This window comes from Amblyomma americanum, chromosome 2 (genome assembly GCF_052857255.1).
Source record: "Amblyomma americanum isolate KBUSLIRL-KWMA chromosome 2, ASM5285725v1, whole genome shotgun sequence".
Classification (NCBI taxonomy): Eukaryota; Metazoa; Arthropoda; class Arachnida; order Ixodida; family Ixodidae; genus Amblyomma; species Amblyomma americanum.
In genome coordinates, this window is record NC_135498.1 from 19,179,216 (window position 1) to 19,195,583 (window position 16,368).

Sequence of the window (16,368 nt, forward strand, 5' to 3'; positions counted from 1 at the left end):
AGCTCCGTTAGTTCTATTCTATCGGTAGTGTTAGATGCCTTCATGTTTTGGCGCTTCTTAATCAGATCTTTCGTCACCTGAGATAGCTTCCCGGTATCTTTTCGAACTGTCCTACCGCCTACTTCTACTGCGCACTCCGTAATTATTGATGTCAGGTTATCGTGCATTGAATGAACATCAAGATCATCTTCCTCAGTTAAAGCCGAGTATCTGTTTTGCAGCGCTATCCTAAACTCCTGTGCTTTCCCTCTTACGGTTAACTCGTTAATGGTCTTCTTCTTCGCTAGCTTCTTCCGTTCCCTCTTCAAGTCTAAGCTAATTCTAGACCTTACCATTCTATGGTCGCTGCAACGCACCCTTCCGAGGACGGCCACATCCTTAATGATGCCAGGTTTAGTGCATAGTATGAAGTCGATTTCATTTTTAATCTCACCATTGGGGCTCTTCCAGGTCCACTTCCTGTTTTCTCGTTTGCGGAAGAAGGTATTCATGATCCGTAAATTATTTCTATCCGCGAATTCGACTAATAACTCTCCCCTGCTATTTCTAGAGCCTATCCCATAGTCACCTACCGCGTGGTCGTCAGCCTGCTTCTTGCCCACCTTCGCATTGAAGTCACCCATCAGTACAGTGTACTGCGATTTTACTTTATTCATTGCTGATTCTACGTCCTCATAGAAGCTTTCAACGGCCTGGTCATCATGGCTGGATGTGGGTGCGTAGGCCTGCACCACTTTCAGCTTGTACCTCCTATTCAGCCTAATTACTATAGCTGCTACCCTCTCGTTAATACTGTAGAACTCCTCTACGTTGCCAGCTATATCCTTATTAATGAGGAAACCCACACCTAGTTCTCGTCTATCCTCTAACCCGCGATAGCACAGTATGTGTCCGTCCTTTAGTACTGTATGATCTCCAGGATATAATTTGTTAAATAGACAGTAGAAGTAAAGATCGGTGGTTTAGGGGACTACTGGGAATACTGTCGTTCTTCTTGCCAAGACAGCCGTTATGTCGTAAATTCTTCGCCCATATTTTTTGATACACACAGTTTATATGCGCGACACACATTCATATTAATGTTTCACCTTTCATTTCAGAGCATTTTGAGTTAAATCAGCGCTATCATGTATCCAATACATGCCTAACGAAAAGTACTACGTCGTGACAAGCCTGTTTATTCTGTGGATCTTTTGCTAATGAGGACTCTGTCTTACAGAAGCAAGACAAGAGGGGTGAACAGACCGGAGCTTGAGATCAATACATTTCTCAGCACGCGTCCAAATGAGACAGGTCCTTATAGATTCGGTTCTAATTTGCCGGTGTACTTGCGCTGACCATTCCCTGCAGCCAGCGATGCAATACGGTAGCATTGGTTATTCAGTACCCGACGTATTTTACGTGCGAAAGCGTTGTGAATCCTCTATCCTAGATATTCGCGTTCGAATGTCCACTCGCTTTCCAAATTGCGTGCAGCGCTCAAAGGTATTCCGGGCGAAGTTCAATCTTGAACAAATGCTCCGCGCTGCTCCCTCTTAGCAAATGCGTTCCCTGGCAGCGTTGCACGGATTGCGCACTAGACACAAAGCGCGCTGCAGTCTGTGAATGCACGCATTACGCAGCCTCGTTCCGGCATGCATATGGCTTATTCATGACGTCGCGAACGGAGCTTGCTTCAATTCGCGATGGGCCCACGCTTTGGTTGCGTGTTCGATGGTCCCGGCGGTGGAACTGCCTACGTGCCACAAGCTCAGGCAGCGCAACCCTATACTTTCGAAATATCATGAGCCCTATTGAACCGTGCCACTACATGAGTACTAATTGAAAGCTGCTGGACTATTTGAATATCCTTTGAAACCGTTGAAGCCAGAAGGCTTTCGTGTTCCTGTTCGCAGTTTGAGCCTGCTAACGAAATCGGCCAACGCTATAGTGTGTTAGGGCTCTACAACCAGTTTTTTTTTTTCATCTGCCTTCTTTCAATCCAACTGCTCAAACGCACGCTGCTCCATTAAAAAAAGATATACCACCTCATTTTCGGTAGTCTTTCGAAACCACGACACAAAATATCGCATGTTAGTTCAATGTATTTGAGACGCCCCATAGATGGAGCAGGTTTCAGCTGGCGGAGGAATTATTCATTAAAGTGCACCACAGCGCTTCCATAGGCCTGCAAAAGAAAGCTTCACAGCCTCCTCAGAATATTTATGGAGCCTTTATAACCCCCTAAATGCATTGCACTAACATCATTCCCGCTTCTAACTGTAGATTATTTCGGCCGCATCCTGCCACTTCCAGCCTTCACTGTTAACTTAGTAAGCAGAACAACTGCACCGGAGAGGTGGTGCATTGTCCCGGGTTCGAACCCAAGACCAGGGCATTTTTTTTTATGTTTCAAGATTCGGAGGAACTTAGTCGCCTTGTGGCTGCGTTCAGGTGATTTCTAGTATGCAATCACCTCCGAAATTTACAATGGAAAACGCAAGCAGATGTTCTCATCTAATTTAGCTACCTGGAAAAGCAATACTCTACGCCGCTTATCGTGAAAATGCTTGCCCAGGACGCCGCGAGATTGGAGATTTAGCGAAAAAGTTTTCGCAGTGCCGAAAATGGAGGAATACCGTGCTCTACATTTGTTCACGTTGTTACTAGTTTCCTCGTTCGTTCTCAACTTAATCGTGTAGATTAAGGCCGTTATACTCAATTTGCCTCGGGGAAGTGCGCTTTATTTTAATTATTCCTCATAAGTCCCACCGTACTAAAGCTACCCGCACACGCGTCTTTAGCGTTCCGCCCAAGCATCACGCAACATTGGCTCCCTTGCGTAAGTGCACATGTTTCTGATCCGAAAGTGTTCACGCTACCCTGCACGTCAGGCATTCACGCGCAGCTACAACACGAAGCGAAATCGCTTCCGCGTGATTGATTTCTTCCTTGAACGCACGTGCCCAAACTTGGTCTTGCGACATGAACTGCAATTAAAATAAATGGCGCTCTTAGTTGGCACATCGTGCGCCATTTCCACATCTGTTGCTTCTATAATCGCGTCCAAATTGATGAAGGATATCACATTAACGAAGCTCTGCGCTCCAAAATTGAGAGAATAAAAGTTTTAAAAAAAATGCTCCACTCGAAATAAATAGCAGGTAAGAAATAGAAGAAACGAGTTGCTTTGCAGTTCGGAACAAGATCGATGAGCGCACGAGGTTTTAAAGGAAGCATTAAAGACACCAAAGGCCACTGTGGGAGCGCAGCAATCTGGCCGGCGACACGCAAAAAAAAAAAACAGCTAAAGTGAGCAGAGAAGGGATTAAGAGCTTTCGATGAAGTCGCGAAGCAGTTGTAGCGGCAACAGCAGCAACAGCAGTGGCAACGAGGCAGCGATGGGAAACACGGGGAAGCTATAATAAAGACGAGATTTTTCTGGAAAAAGAAAAAGAACCACTTCGCGAGCGGCACAAATAAAGACAAAGGGGTAGTCGCGGGACCGAGAGGGAGAGGACGCACGGGGAACGTGGCGATGCACGGCGGCGATGTGCACGCGAGTGGCTGCGCATAAATCTTTCTCTCCCAGCCCGGTAATGCTGCGTGATTGATTGCGCTGTAAGCGACAGGATAAACAGCCGCCGAGGGTAATAACGCTGAGGCCCGCGCAGCGCGCCAGCAGCTCCCGCGAGGCGCCCCCAGGAATCGGTAGACGCGCGCGAGCCGCTATATGCCGCCGCTCAACCAACAGCGTCTCCCCCCCCCCCACTTGCTGTCCTCCCAGTCCCTTGCCTCGTTGCCCTCCCATTCTCGTTCGGTGGCCCTTGGCGTCGCTGCCCCGTGAGACCAGCTGCCGATGGGCCGTTATGGTCGAACGGTATAGTCCACGTCATGCCTGCCGGCCAGGGGGGTCACATTAAGAGGCACAATCGTGCATGGTTACTGGAGCAAATCTCCCGCGTTAGCAGCCCTGTCTGATTAAAGGAGCACGATGAGAGCACACGACTGGCCTTTTCGTGACGTAAAAAGGACGCACCGTCCTCGCCGTAAGTAGAAGGCTATAGTAACATCTCTTTCACTCCGGGGCGACTCAGTGTGGAAAAAAAAAAATATGCACAGGCATATCGGGCCTGTGGGTATCTTTGAAAGGCGTAAGGTGCTCTTTCATCATCATCGGCCTGACTACGCCTACTGCAGGGCAAAGGCCTCTCCCATGTCTTTCCAACTAACCCTGTCCTTTGCCAGCTGCGCCCACCGTATCCCCGCAAATTTCTTAATCTCATCCGTCCACCTAACCTTCTGCCGCCCCCTGCTTCGCTTGCCTTCTCTTGGAATCCACTCCGTTACCCTTAAGGACCAGCGGTTGTCTTGGCTTCGCATCACATGCCCTGCCCAAGCCCATTTCTTGGGCACACATACACATACATATTCACATACACCTGAACCGCGCCGTAAGGGGCGGTGCAGGTGTATGCGAGAAAGATACTGCACAATTTCCTTCCCCCCCCAAAAAAAAAAATCAATTTTTAATTTTCATTTTTTTTATGGGTCGTTTCGTATGCGAACACAAACGCTCTCAAATTATTACTTTCTCTCGTCCGAGCCTCACTGTTCCCCAAATTTTTTGACTGAGAATGCTAAGATACCTTTTGCCTCAATACGGCCTCGCTTTGGGAATTTCTGAAGAACGTAATCAACATAGGAGGGAATAGCTATCATCTTAGAACCGCAGCGCGCTTCGCAGGCACAGACGCTGAAGGAGTTGGACAGGATGGTTGATGGTTGACTCTTCTTTGCCTCCCTTCCTGTCAGTCTGTGCAAGACTCGCTATGGTTCGGAAATCTTTGCGCATCAGCCCACCCCACTTTCAGATCTGCCGCTTGAGACGGTGCGTTGGTTTCTTATTCCTCTGAAATCTGCTGCCCGAGGAACCGCCAGCACGTTCTCTTCTGACTCTGGACGAAGCAGTTCTCAGTTTCGGTCACCGGCGCACATGCATCGGTGCTCAGAGCTGCGCCCTGTGCCAGCTGAATTCACTGAGCTCGTCGACGCCGAACGTTCTCGTTGAGACGAAGCTCGATAGAAAGAAGAAAGAACGCTCTGGAAAAAAGATAGAACGTGGTGTAGGAGGGAGGGGTGAGGGGGTGGTTTCTGCTCTAAAAACGCTGATATCGACCCTGCTTTCGTTGCTTGCGAAAGCAGCGGCGGCGCGGTTTCTACCAAATAAAAAGAAACAGAAAAAGAAACACGGCTCCTGGCATTGTGCTTTTCCTGGAAAGTTTAGCGAGTACCGCGCCACGTTATGCGGGAGAGGATCAATTTTTTTCTCGCGCCTCCTTCACGAGCAAGGTCAAGCATATATAGGCATCGAACATCTCTGCATCACCTCCGCGTTGCGAATCGGGAGGTGGTGCTCTATCGCTTCCATGGTGAAGCAGCCAGCCACTGGGGACTCTCTTCAACCCTTCTCTCCATTTCCGGCTGTGTGAGCATAAAGTCACTTGCGAAAGCCTTCCCTCTTTCTTTCCCGCCATAAGAAGCGAGGAGCGAACGACTGTTCTCCAAACCGAAGGCGCACCACGTCAGTCGCGATTCCCAGCCGTCGTATACACTTTGCACCTCCCCACGCGCGCGCGCTGCGCAGCGCACAAGCGACTGCGGCCAATATATTCATAGCGGCGTCGGGGACTCGGCGACGGGGTTCTGCGGTGCAGGAAATCCAATTTGTGCCGCAGGAGAACCGTCGATGCACTGGCACAAGCAGCAGCAGCAGCAGCCGCACTGGGGTTCTCGACACAAGGAATTTCTCAAGATCTTTGCGCGCTTCTTCCCGAGTCCTTGCCGGCTACGCCGCACCGGTCTGCTTCTTCCCACACATCCTTTTTTTCCCGTTTCCCACTTCTCCGCATCGGCAACCCTCGCACCGTTTGGCCCCACTTTGAAAAAGAGAATTATTCTAGGAGCCGCCTCCCAACCTCCTACTGTTAGTTTTTTTTTAATTTTCGTTTGTAGCTTATGTTTGCCGCAGCAAGCGCGTCCTGTGCTGGAAACTCGAAAACTCTTGCGCGAACGAGAGAGCTCGACCGAACGTTTTTTTTTTTTTTCCTAGCTGCCTCCTTTTTTTTCGTATTCGTTCCGCCCACCTTTTCACTTGTTATTTCGCGCATTCCTGAGGAAACACTCGGATAGTCTCGGTTCACCAGTTCTTCGCGAAATGGTTTCGCTGGCGAGTGTTTGCCTCTGTATAGCTTAACTCTGCCACGAGGCGCCTCTCCTTGGCGCTGCCGTTATGTACTCGGTCATTGCATTGCTTGCGTTCCGCATGGTTCCGCCTGGCCGGACCCACAGCCACTTCCTCTCGTGTCCGGCAAATTTTTCACTGGCCAAGCGCCTCGGTTTCTCTCTCGATAACTGAACGTGTACCTTGTATTCCTTTTAACTATCCACCTTTACTCTCATCCTTCGTTGACGCATCTACGAAGACGGCGCCATACAATGTGGAATTGCTACTAGTGCTCTCTCTCGACTTTCTGGTGCAGTGTCCAGAACAGTAACTGGGACCCTATTGACTCGTTCCTCCTTCTGGGTATGTATGCAGGTGGGGAGGAGAGGAAATGGGGTGCCGTTTTTAAAGCGAAAGCTTTACTGGCCGCGAACTTGCGATTTCGCTGTGGCGGTGCTCCGAGGAGGGACATGACGTCACAGCGCGCGCCTCGCCGCACCTTTCCTCAAAATCCAACTTTCATATTTCAGTTTTCTTTCATCTTTCCCTCCCTCCTTTATTCCTTCCTTTACGGCGCGGTTTGGGTGTTCGCCGAGATATGTGAGACGGTTACTGTGCTATTTCCTCTCCTCAAAATCCAAACAAAACAAGTGAGCCGGCGGCGTCCATAGAGTTCATTCGCGTTGACAAATTTGCAAAAGCCGTTCATTTTCTCGAAAGGAAAGGCGCACAACCGGCTCCGTGGGTCAGTGGAGACCTCAATCTCGCTTTCATATACGTGGCGTTGATCTCCAGATGCAAGAGCGTGCTTTGATTGCGTTCCGCGCTCTGGATAGGCATCGCACCCTCCCTGCCACCCTGGGAGGTGGCATGCAGTTAATAATTGATCGCGTGAGATCTATCACCACATGAATGCTGTGGTGTAGCTATTGCTGCAGTGCCGCATGTCAGCCACAACGCTGTCAGCGCTAATGCATTAAGGCCTCATATCTCTCTCACCACCGCCACAGGTATCAAAGCACGAATGAGACATCCGCATATCCAGGGAGCCAGTTATGCACCCTTCCTTTCCTCAAAGCCATCGCCGTCTAGAACATTGTCAACGCCAACGCCAATGAACACAGTGAACGCCGACATCTTTCGCTTTGTATATCCTGGATTAGCTGAGCTAATCCACATTTTTTTAAAGAGACGGAGCTTTGGAGGAGGGGGAGGTTAATTCGATCTATGGTGCTATTAAAAACATGATTTCTGCAGATCTTGAGATCGCACGCCAATTGAAGCAAATGTGGAGTGACACTTGAAAGAGGTGAATTTGGCTTCTCCCTGAAACGTTACCCCCTCAAAGGAAACAGATTATGTGAAGCAAAAAAAAAAATATAGGGGACAGTGAAGCTCCGCCTTAAGGATATGACGCGATAGGGTTAATGCGTTAATTAATGCCCATATATGCGGAATTGACCATTCTCGACTTTACATTCATAAATTCATGGGGATCATGATACCTGTCCTGGCGCAGTGGTGCACTAGTTAAGCGATGCGCCACGGCCCTGCGATGGCAGGTGCTGCCACCTGTGAGGCGTGTACGACTCACGTTTGACCAATCCTTAATTTAGCTGCTACCTGCCACTGGGGTTACATTTTGCTCACAATCCGGTGGGCAGGTTGTGACAACGCCTTAGTCACGTGGCTTAGGTGGCCCACTTGGTTGCTTCTCCGCGGATTTTTCCCTCACAATAACGCCGATGACTACAACGCTGGATTTTCTGTACAACGGGAGGCTTAAAGGGGCTCTGAAAGGGGTTCTAATAAAGTTGCGGTATGCCTGGGATGTTAAATTACGTCGCCTCACAAATATTGTCCAGCAAGAATTTTTTTAATGCGTTTTGTAGAAGCTGAGTTATCTGTAGTGAAAATTTGAATTTCAGAGTCTTCGCGCCTTTCCCTCTCCTCTCGTCGCTTTTTGCACGCTGGATGGTCGGCGCTCCTCCGCCGGCCCCAACTCCGGAGGCGCAGCTTCCTGACCCGCCGGAGCTACGCGGCTTATTGGCCGCGGCCATGGTAGCTGCCTAGCATCATAACTAATCTAACCAATAGCCATCTCTCAACTTGTATACGCAGGTGCGAGCGACGGAGGAGGGTGAGAGCATGAAAAAGTCGCCGGGAAGGGCCCGCCCACTTTTGCGCGTGATTTTTGGTCCTCTGCTATGTGTAGAAGTGTATTATTTAGCTAACGTGTTCATGACAACACAATGTAGTGACTGAGCGACTTGATGTGCTCTCCTCGGAAAAGTGTTTCAGAGCTGCTGTCCCGTTAAAAAGTGCTGGCGTACAAGAAAACCCACGATGAACGTGATAAACATCGAATAAACTTCTAATGGAGCAATATTTTTTTTTCAGAAATTAATTACTCATTAGCCAATGTAAAGACTGCCACCACAACCGGTCTCTCTTGTGGCTCGCGTGAGCCGCTTCCTGCTGAACGTAGAAAGGGCGGTGTCGTTGTTGTGACGCGTGCTGCAGGAGTGCCGGGAGTGCGGAATGTGCGAGAGTACGCGTGCTGCCCGGAGCCGTACATCGACATCACGTACACGATCCACATCAGGCGGCGCACGCTCTACTACGGCTTCAACCTCATCATTCCCTGCGTGCTTATCTCGTCCATGACACTGCTCGGTTTCACGTTGCCCCCCGACACCGGCGAGAGGCTCACCCTGGGTGAGTGGGTCGCTTCATCTCTCTCCCTCTTCCGGCCTTCGTTTTTTTTTTTTTTACAGCGCAGCTGTCTGCGGCTCAATCCAGATAAAAGCGGTGTCGTTGGTGTAACACATCACGTGACCACTCGCGTATCACGTGACTCGTGTAACGCATTTTAATTGATCTCAGAATCAAGACGTCATCACTCACGTGGCTTCTCAGGTGCCTGTGATTGGGTCTCAAAATTCCTGCCGTCATTGCCAAGCGAATGATAAGTCGCCGGTGACGGTTCCTCCCCCATGCTAGTTGCTGGGGCTTTTAACATCCATATCCGTGAGAACAAGAACTTTAGCACCGATATCGTACTGAACATTAACGACTTAAAAGATGGTGACATCGAAATACGTGGCCACTACACCGAATAGTGATTGCATTTCACAAGCAGCAGCTGCGTTGTAATATCGCATTGCTGAGTAACTTAATCGTCCTGTGATTTTTTTTTTGCATCCAGTTGGGAAAGGACTTTTTACAAAGTGCTGGTGGGGCCAGTTGGTTCGTGTAAAGGAAAACGTAACTGCGCCATTGAGAATGGGGCAAAAGACTAGAAAGAGTATAGAGGCGAGAAAAAACACCACTCACTTTCCACTTGCCATTCTACTTATCTATCCAGTCGTCTTTCTATAGTCTTCCATAGTGATACCATAGTGAAATATTGGTCACGTCTTTCTAGTCGTGAGTCCCCGTTTCATTTGCGCAGCTCTTTTTTCCCCACAATCATATCTTTGTTTGCGAAGCTATTGCATTTTGTAATTTTGTTGTTTGTTTCTTTTGTTTTTAGTTTTTTCGAAAGCGAAAACATTTCTTTTAAACAAGTGATGTGCGCCCGCTTGACTACCTTTTTTTCCAGTTCGATTACCATCTGTGTGATCACATGGCCGGCGTTCTTTCTCTAGGTATTTAGGTGGAATCTCGTGTACAGTGTCTTCATTCCGTTATTGTATTCGAGTTACATTAGAAGTTGGCTTCTCAACGGTAGGTAAGTAGGAAGTAGTGTGCAGCTTGAGAACGTAGACTTTGCCCGTACCACTAATGTATGACGAGTGGGGAGGAATCTAATTGTAAAAAGAAAAAAATGCATCGTAGTGCCGAAAGGAGACCTACGGGAAAAAACTTAAAGGAGGTATAGTAAGGAGTAGTAAAGGGGAAATGGAAGAATAGGTTCTACTACGAACAGCATCCCAAACATTAAGAACTGGCGAGTCCCCGGAGCAATACTGAAATCTTTTTCTTTTCCTCTTCTTTTCTTTTTCTTCTTGCCAGAACTCGTACCGTATTGCCTTGTAGCTGTGTCGGCCGATTTGAATTAGAGGATGAGCTGTCACAACAGTGGCGCCAGGTACACACAGTTCCAAACACCAGAGATAACGACGTTAATTCAGAGATAACGACAGAATTCGATATTTTTCTCCAAAGTTAATGTTCCGTTTGGTACCGAAGCCAGCTGTACCTCTGGTGCCGAAGGTATAGCATGAGGCGAAAACGCTGGGCTTATCTCTCTCGCCCTCTCTCTGTCTGGGTACCTGTTCTGTTGATTGCTCACTTCCGTGCTATGGAAGATTTCAGGTAGTGCGCACATCCGCTCAAACTACCTCTACAGAAAAAGAATGGACAAAGGTAAAGAAAACTGCAAAAGTTAACCAAAGGCACAAAGTGACAGCCGCCAAAACACAGCCGCTTTTTTTTCTTTCTCATCGTATTTTTATTCTCGGTGCAGACGCGGTGTTTACAACCACAGTCCGACTGTAATGTAAGGATTCAGCCGCGGATTTCGCGGCGCTCCATTCTTCGGGCTGAATGGAGCCCTCAAGGGAAGCGGGAAACCCGACGTCAACGAGCGCGTGAATGAGGAGGAGGAGGGTTTACGTCTTCCGTGTTTCTTTCCAATACCTCTCCGCTCGGGAAGGGTTACAGCCGTCCTAAAGAAAGCCCGCACTCCCAGCTGTTCCGCCGCGCGGGACCCTGGCGTTTTTCGCCACGGCACCCGCTGCCGCTAGCTAGGCGCGGAGGGTCGGGGGGAGGTGTGTAGCCGAAGCGGCGGCCGAAATGGCAGAGCGAATGACGAGCGATAAGGGAGGGTGGTGGTGCTATTGGAGCTCGCTCTCCGAGCAGGGTGCGTGATCTCCTTGCTCCAAATGCCGAATGGGGAGGGGGGGGGGGGGGGGGGGGCAGTAGTGAGGAGGTCTCCTTTTGAGACGAAAAGTCGGGAGCACAGGGTGATGCCGAGCCTCGATAGCGATGGAAACGAAACAAAAAAAAACAAACAAACCCGTTGGCGGCGGCGGTGGTGACACGAAAAGTTTATTCCCAAGGAAGCCCCAGCGCGGCGAGCTCTTCACCGGTCCCCGTGGGTCGATGCCGACGACAACCGCGGAAGATTTGAGCCCACCCCCTCGTGGAGGCTTTTTTCCCAGAGGGCTTTATGGCTTACCTGCCCGCCTGGAGCAATATTTCAAAAGTCTCCGCCTGCCTTTGAAAATATAGTTTCTTTATTTTTTTCTGCGCTGGAGGCTGCAGCTACCGTCACTGTTTTAGTGGCTGGGAGCATGGAAAGAAAGTGGAAGTGAAAAAAAAAAAAGCGGAGCTGATCTCTATCTTTCTCCCCATCTCTTCCTCTACCGTGTATTGCTGGTTTACAGTCGACGTCTTACGACGTATTTACGTCTCTCGCAGTCGTTGCTTTTTGATCGTCGCACGGTTCTAAAGGGGAACCAGCCGCCGCTCGTCGGACCTAGAGAGGGTCCGTGGTCGCGTACTCTAGGATGAGACGAAATGGGGTCGGAACAGGCGGCGCCGCTTGGGGCTATGAAAAAGCGATCGAGCAGCGGATATTGAATGCAAATAGAGACGACCTTAGAGGGTGTTTCGTAAACCCCGTGCCACGGCCTAGCAGTAAGACGTATAGGGCAGCTGAATAAACTGCGCCAAGGCGGGATAGAATTGGCGAGCCTCTTGCTGAAGAAATAAATTTCTAGCCTCTTAGAGAAAAGAAGGCCTTAGGGACTGAATACATCCTCCCTGGTCCGGAGCTGGAGTAAATGTGAAAAAATAGGTGTTTTAAAAACGGGCGATAACGTTACGCAAATGGGTACGGATTCCTAATACTATCAAACACAAGTCACTTATCGCTTTCGTTGGGAGGCTAGCTTAACCCAGCAATTTTCTGCGTATCATATGCAAGACACTTATCGGACATGATACGCATATGATACGCTTATTACACAAGCCTCAATTTAATAATACTTATCATATCAAATTGGCAGATGGCATGCTATAAACTCTCCCTCACTGCAAAAGGCAACCCTCCAGGCAAAACAACCTAAAATTTCTGCAGGCGTAATGTTTCATCTTCTTTATGAGTTTAACGCGGTATGTACAGAATTTTATTGTTTTCAGCCGTTTAAAAATTAGGATGATTTTTCAAGCTTATTTGGCCAGAAAAATATAGTTTTGCTAATAAATACGTCAGTGTTCTACATTTCTGCAGCAGTGTAGGGGTAAGTAATAAATATCCTGGAATCTAGAAACTTTTATCCTACCACATATTCACCGCTTGGGCATCAGAGAGTTCTGTGCTGACACTATTTCTTTCTTTCTTTCCTTCTTTCTTTATTCCTTTCCTTATTCCTTTCTTGCTTTCTTTATTTCTGCCTTCCTTCCTTTCTTCCTTTCTTTCTTTCTTTCTTTCTTTCTTTCTCTCTCTCTCTCTCTCTCTCTCTCTCTCTCTCGCTTTCTTCCTTTCTTAAGAAGTTATTTAGGGAGACCTTATTTAAGAATAAAAGCCTTGTCACTTGAGCACAGTTATAGAAGCGGCTGCAATAGCGTGCTCGTAGCTATGTGCACCCATAATTGACATAAATATCAGTCAATGGCAATGTGCAAAAAGCGTGTGTCGTCCTTTCCTCCAGAGTGCAAGCAAGTAAATAAATAGGTTTCAGGCAGGGCTAGGACGAGCGCCGGCTTCATTTTTCAGTCGTTCAGAACTAGAGTTCTTAACGACTGTCGACACTGGATCTTCAAATTGGTTTATGTGGAACAGCCAGGTCTACCTTGATAACAGTGAATAGGTGCCGTTACGATAAACGCAAATTTAAGTGACAATGCTTTCTTGTCATATTTTTTTTCTTCTACTTAGAGAGGCGGAGGGAGAAATAAAATTCCCTTCGATTATTATGCTGCAGTGAAATGTTGCCATTGTGCGCACAGTGTCGCTAGTGACCGAAGTCTTCGCTACAGCAGAATGAAATTTCCGCCTCGGCTGTGGGAGGTTGTTGGTTCGAAACCCACCGCCGGACACGCACCGGTAAAAATGGGTACAAGCCACCCCCGGCCCGGCGCTCGGCTTCTTCAGGGGTGTGTGCTTGGAGGAGGCTCCGCAAACCCCGCGGCGCCCCTTCGGGGATAAACCCAGTTTCGAACAACTCAGCCTGCTAACAGGTGGAAACAAGTGAAGAATACACTTGAATAGTTCTCAAGTGAGGAGTACACTTGAAGGGCTGGCTTCCAGCGTGACAAGGTGAAGTGTTGGACAAGGTGACACACCTCCATTGCGAACCACAGGGCACGAATAGACGCTGAACGCTGAAGCAAGGAAGCGTAGCACAGTTCACTCAAGTTTCCAGCGCTCGCAGTCAGAAGAAAGAGAAGGGGATTGGAGAAACGTAAATGAAAGAAAAATTGTAAGACTGCTGCAGTGACCTAACGAGGAAGCCAAGTGCTTAGAGAGCGTTGGCAGCGCGTGGAACGACTAAATTTTATGGTTTTCATTAGACACCTTCGACTTTCTAATCAATTATCCTTCAGCTATAAAAAGATCGCACAATGATTTCCCAGTGATCAGTTCGATAAAAAAAAAACAATTCTCGTACGCTTTCTTTGTATTTGACCACTGTTGGCTTCCTTCATGTGTGTGCCAATATTGGAAAGAGATGCACACTGCATACTGTGAGGCTGGCATTAACTAGCTATAGCCTTTCTTCAAAAATTTTTTCGATTACTAGAGAGAAGTTGAAATCTCTCTGCAATGTCGTTCCGCGTGTTGGATTATACTCCGCCCACCTGACTTTTAATTGCTGGCATCATCGATTTCCTTTAATTGGTTTCCTTTATTTAGATGTTCTTTTTTTACATTCGTATTAATTTTAGGTCAGCCAGTTTTCTGAAGGTGATTGGTGTATAAATCGTAGGCCCTGGAAGTTTGATGCCTTGTCCATTTAGAAAAAGAAACGGCTTAGCGCCAGTCATATTCGAAATTTCTTTTCTTCTCCCAAACAGATTCGATCTAATTCCGCTGCAAGAATCATCACGCGCAGTAATCTACACCGCGACCACACCGCGTCCATGACTAGTCACGCAGTGAAGGGCCCCGGTTCCCGCCCGCAAATATAACGCCAATATAACGGACAATATCCCGCCCGCAAATATAACGGACAAGCGACTCTGCATAACAGCAGCATTGTTAACGGCACAAACGCGGCTGTCTCAGGCGCTCGACAGGCAGGGATAGACTGACGAAGAAGGAAACGCGGTATACTCGACTTCCACGATATACGCCCATCGCCGTTAGCACCCTCATCTGCGACAGGCTTACAATGCGATTAGAATTACCCCCCTATCGGAACGCATCCGCGGTCGATGCGGCTTCGTACAAATAACGCCGAACGCCGCACCCACCGAGGGGAGTACGTACTCTGTGGCGGCGATGTCCCCAACAAGACCAGCGACAGACTCTAGATAGCCACAAGCTCGCGGACAGCTCAGCGCTATATACCAGTGTGCTGTAAGGAGAACGGGGGAGGGGGTGGAGGGAGGGGGAGGTCCGCCGTTGAAACCACCACGAGATGGCGCGCGCTTTTTGTTTCCTCCGACGTGCGACAGCGAAACGCTATCAGGCCTCGGGACGGCCCTTGTCCGAGCTGCCAAATCTTGGCCTGATGCGTCCGAGAGCAACAGCTGCTCGAGCCTCCCTCCTTGCAAGCGACGGACGGCGGCGTCGGCGACCCTGTTAGCCCGGAGTCACCGTAGACTGTACCGAAAGGGGAGGGGGGGGGGGGGAGGTAAGAGAAGGTCGAGGAGCGTGGGAGGGTACGAGATTGGGGAGGAGGGGGCGCAATCGGGCCAAACTCCGCACTGAAAGCAACAAGGGGTGAGGTTGGGGCAGGAGAGGGGCTGGCAGGATCGATCGACGTCACCTGACCGGAGAGCGCCTTCGAAACACGTAGATTGCCGGCTCCGCGCTCGGCAAGCAGTGGCGTAAAGCTCGCCTCCTCTGCTTAAGTCCCCGCTCTCCTCATCCATCGGCGTTCCGCCTCAGCGCGGAGCTTGCTTGTCGAGCCGCCCAAAAGCCTAACAACAACACGAAAATAAACAGAGGGAACTAGTGGGGGCAAAAAAAAAATAAAAGAGGTCAACGAAGGAAGGCCAAAGATCGCGTCTCCTTAAACCCGCAGAATCGGCCGCACGGACAGCGGCCTGCCTCTACCACGCGTCGGGTTGACGGTCGGCCAAACCTGTTAAGCGCGTCTGGCGCCTCGTTACGTTGGGTGATGCTCGGTCTAGCGCTTAACTGTTTACTGGCATCTCACGTCATGTAGAGCATCATGCTGGGAATGTCGTGAGCAGCTGAGCAACTGATGGTGAGACCGAGGGGGCAGCCAAACAGGGCCACTTTCTTGCCGTAGCAAAGATAACAGAGCTTTGCGGCTGTGGGAGGGGGGAGGGGTGGGTTCAATCGATGCCTAGTATTGCCACAGTGGAAAAATTCCTTCAAGCGTGATCTTATTATGGTACGTTGATATGAACCAAGAAATTGTTTCAGAGCTGATGACACTTTGCCTGAATTCAGGGTAAGGATACAAGCGACGAGCCTGCATGCATCATTTCAGAATCCCTCTAATGGAGAAAAGCGCACTTTCGTTGATTGCCGCTCTGCGAGACTCACTTGCGGCTGTGCGAAAGCCAGGACGAAAACGAACACGAAAGCCGCCACATTATTTTCTCACCGGCAAAACCACAGCTTATCTTCAACAAAGCCTTAAATTCTGTTCGCTCGTCGTCGCAAACCGCCTCCTGCGCAGAAAAATCACAAGCAATTTAATGGGGCACATTAATAATAGAATGTCGGCGGTAATTGTGGTGCTCACGACGACGGGGCACTCGTGGAGCAATGCTCGAGCCCAGCGCATGGTATAAGTTTCTACAGATTCGTATGGAACTCCTTAATCTGGGATAAAGGCGCATCACTCTGCTTTTTGCTCTCTGTCGGGAGTACGAATTAAGGAAGGAGAAGTGCTGCGAGCGGAACTCCGAGGAAGTGCATTAGCGAAATTGGAAGCATATTTGAACGGAAAGGTATAAGAGCAAGATTGGAAGAAAGGCGGAGACAAAAAAAAAAGCGTTTAAAGATAAAC

The 16,368-nt window shown here is 49.0% G+C and overlaps 1 protein-coding gene across 2 annotated transcripts in view; it reads left to right on the plus strand.

Moving 5' to 3' along the window:
• The window catches only part of LOC144120731 (acetylcholine receptor subunit alpha-type acr-16-like), a 185,438-nt gene that overhangs the window by 148,115 nt on the left and 20,955 nt on the right, over positions 1–16,368 (plus strand). For both annotated transcript variants that reach the window (XR_013312481.1, XM_077653392.1), the window contains exon 2: positions 8,729–8,923. Coding sequence is in view for 1 of the 2 variants with exons in the window: in XM_077653392.1 (XP_077509518.1) it covers positions 8,869–8,923 (55 nt within the window). In the remaining variant the exon portion in view is untranslated. The remainder of the gene's footprint in view (positions 1–8,728; positions 8,924–16,368) is intronic.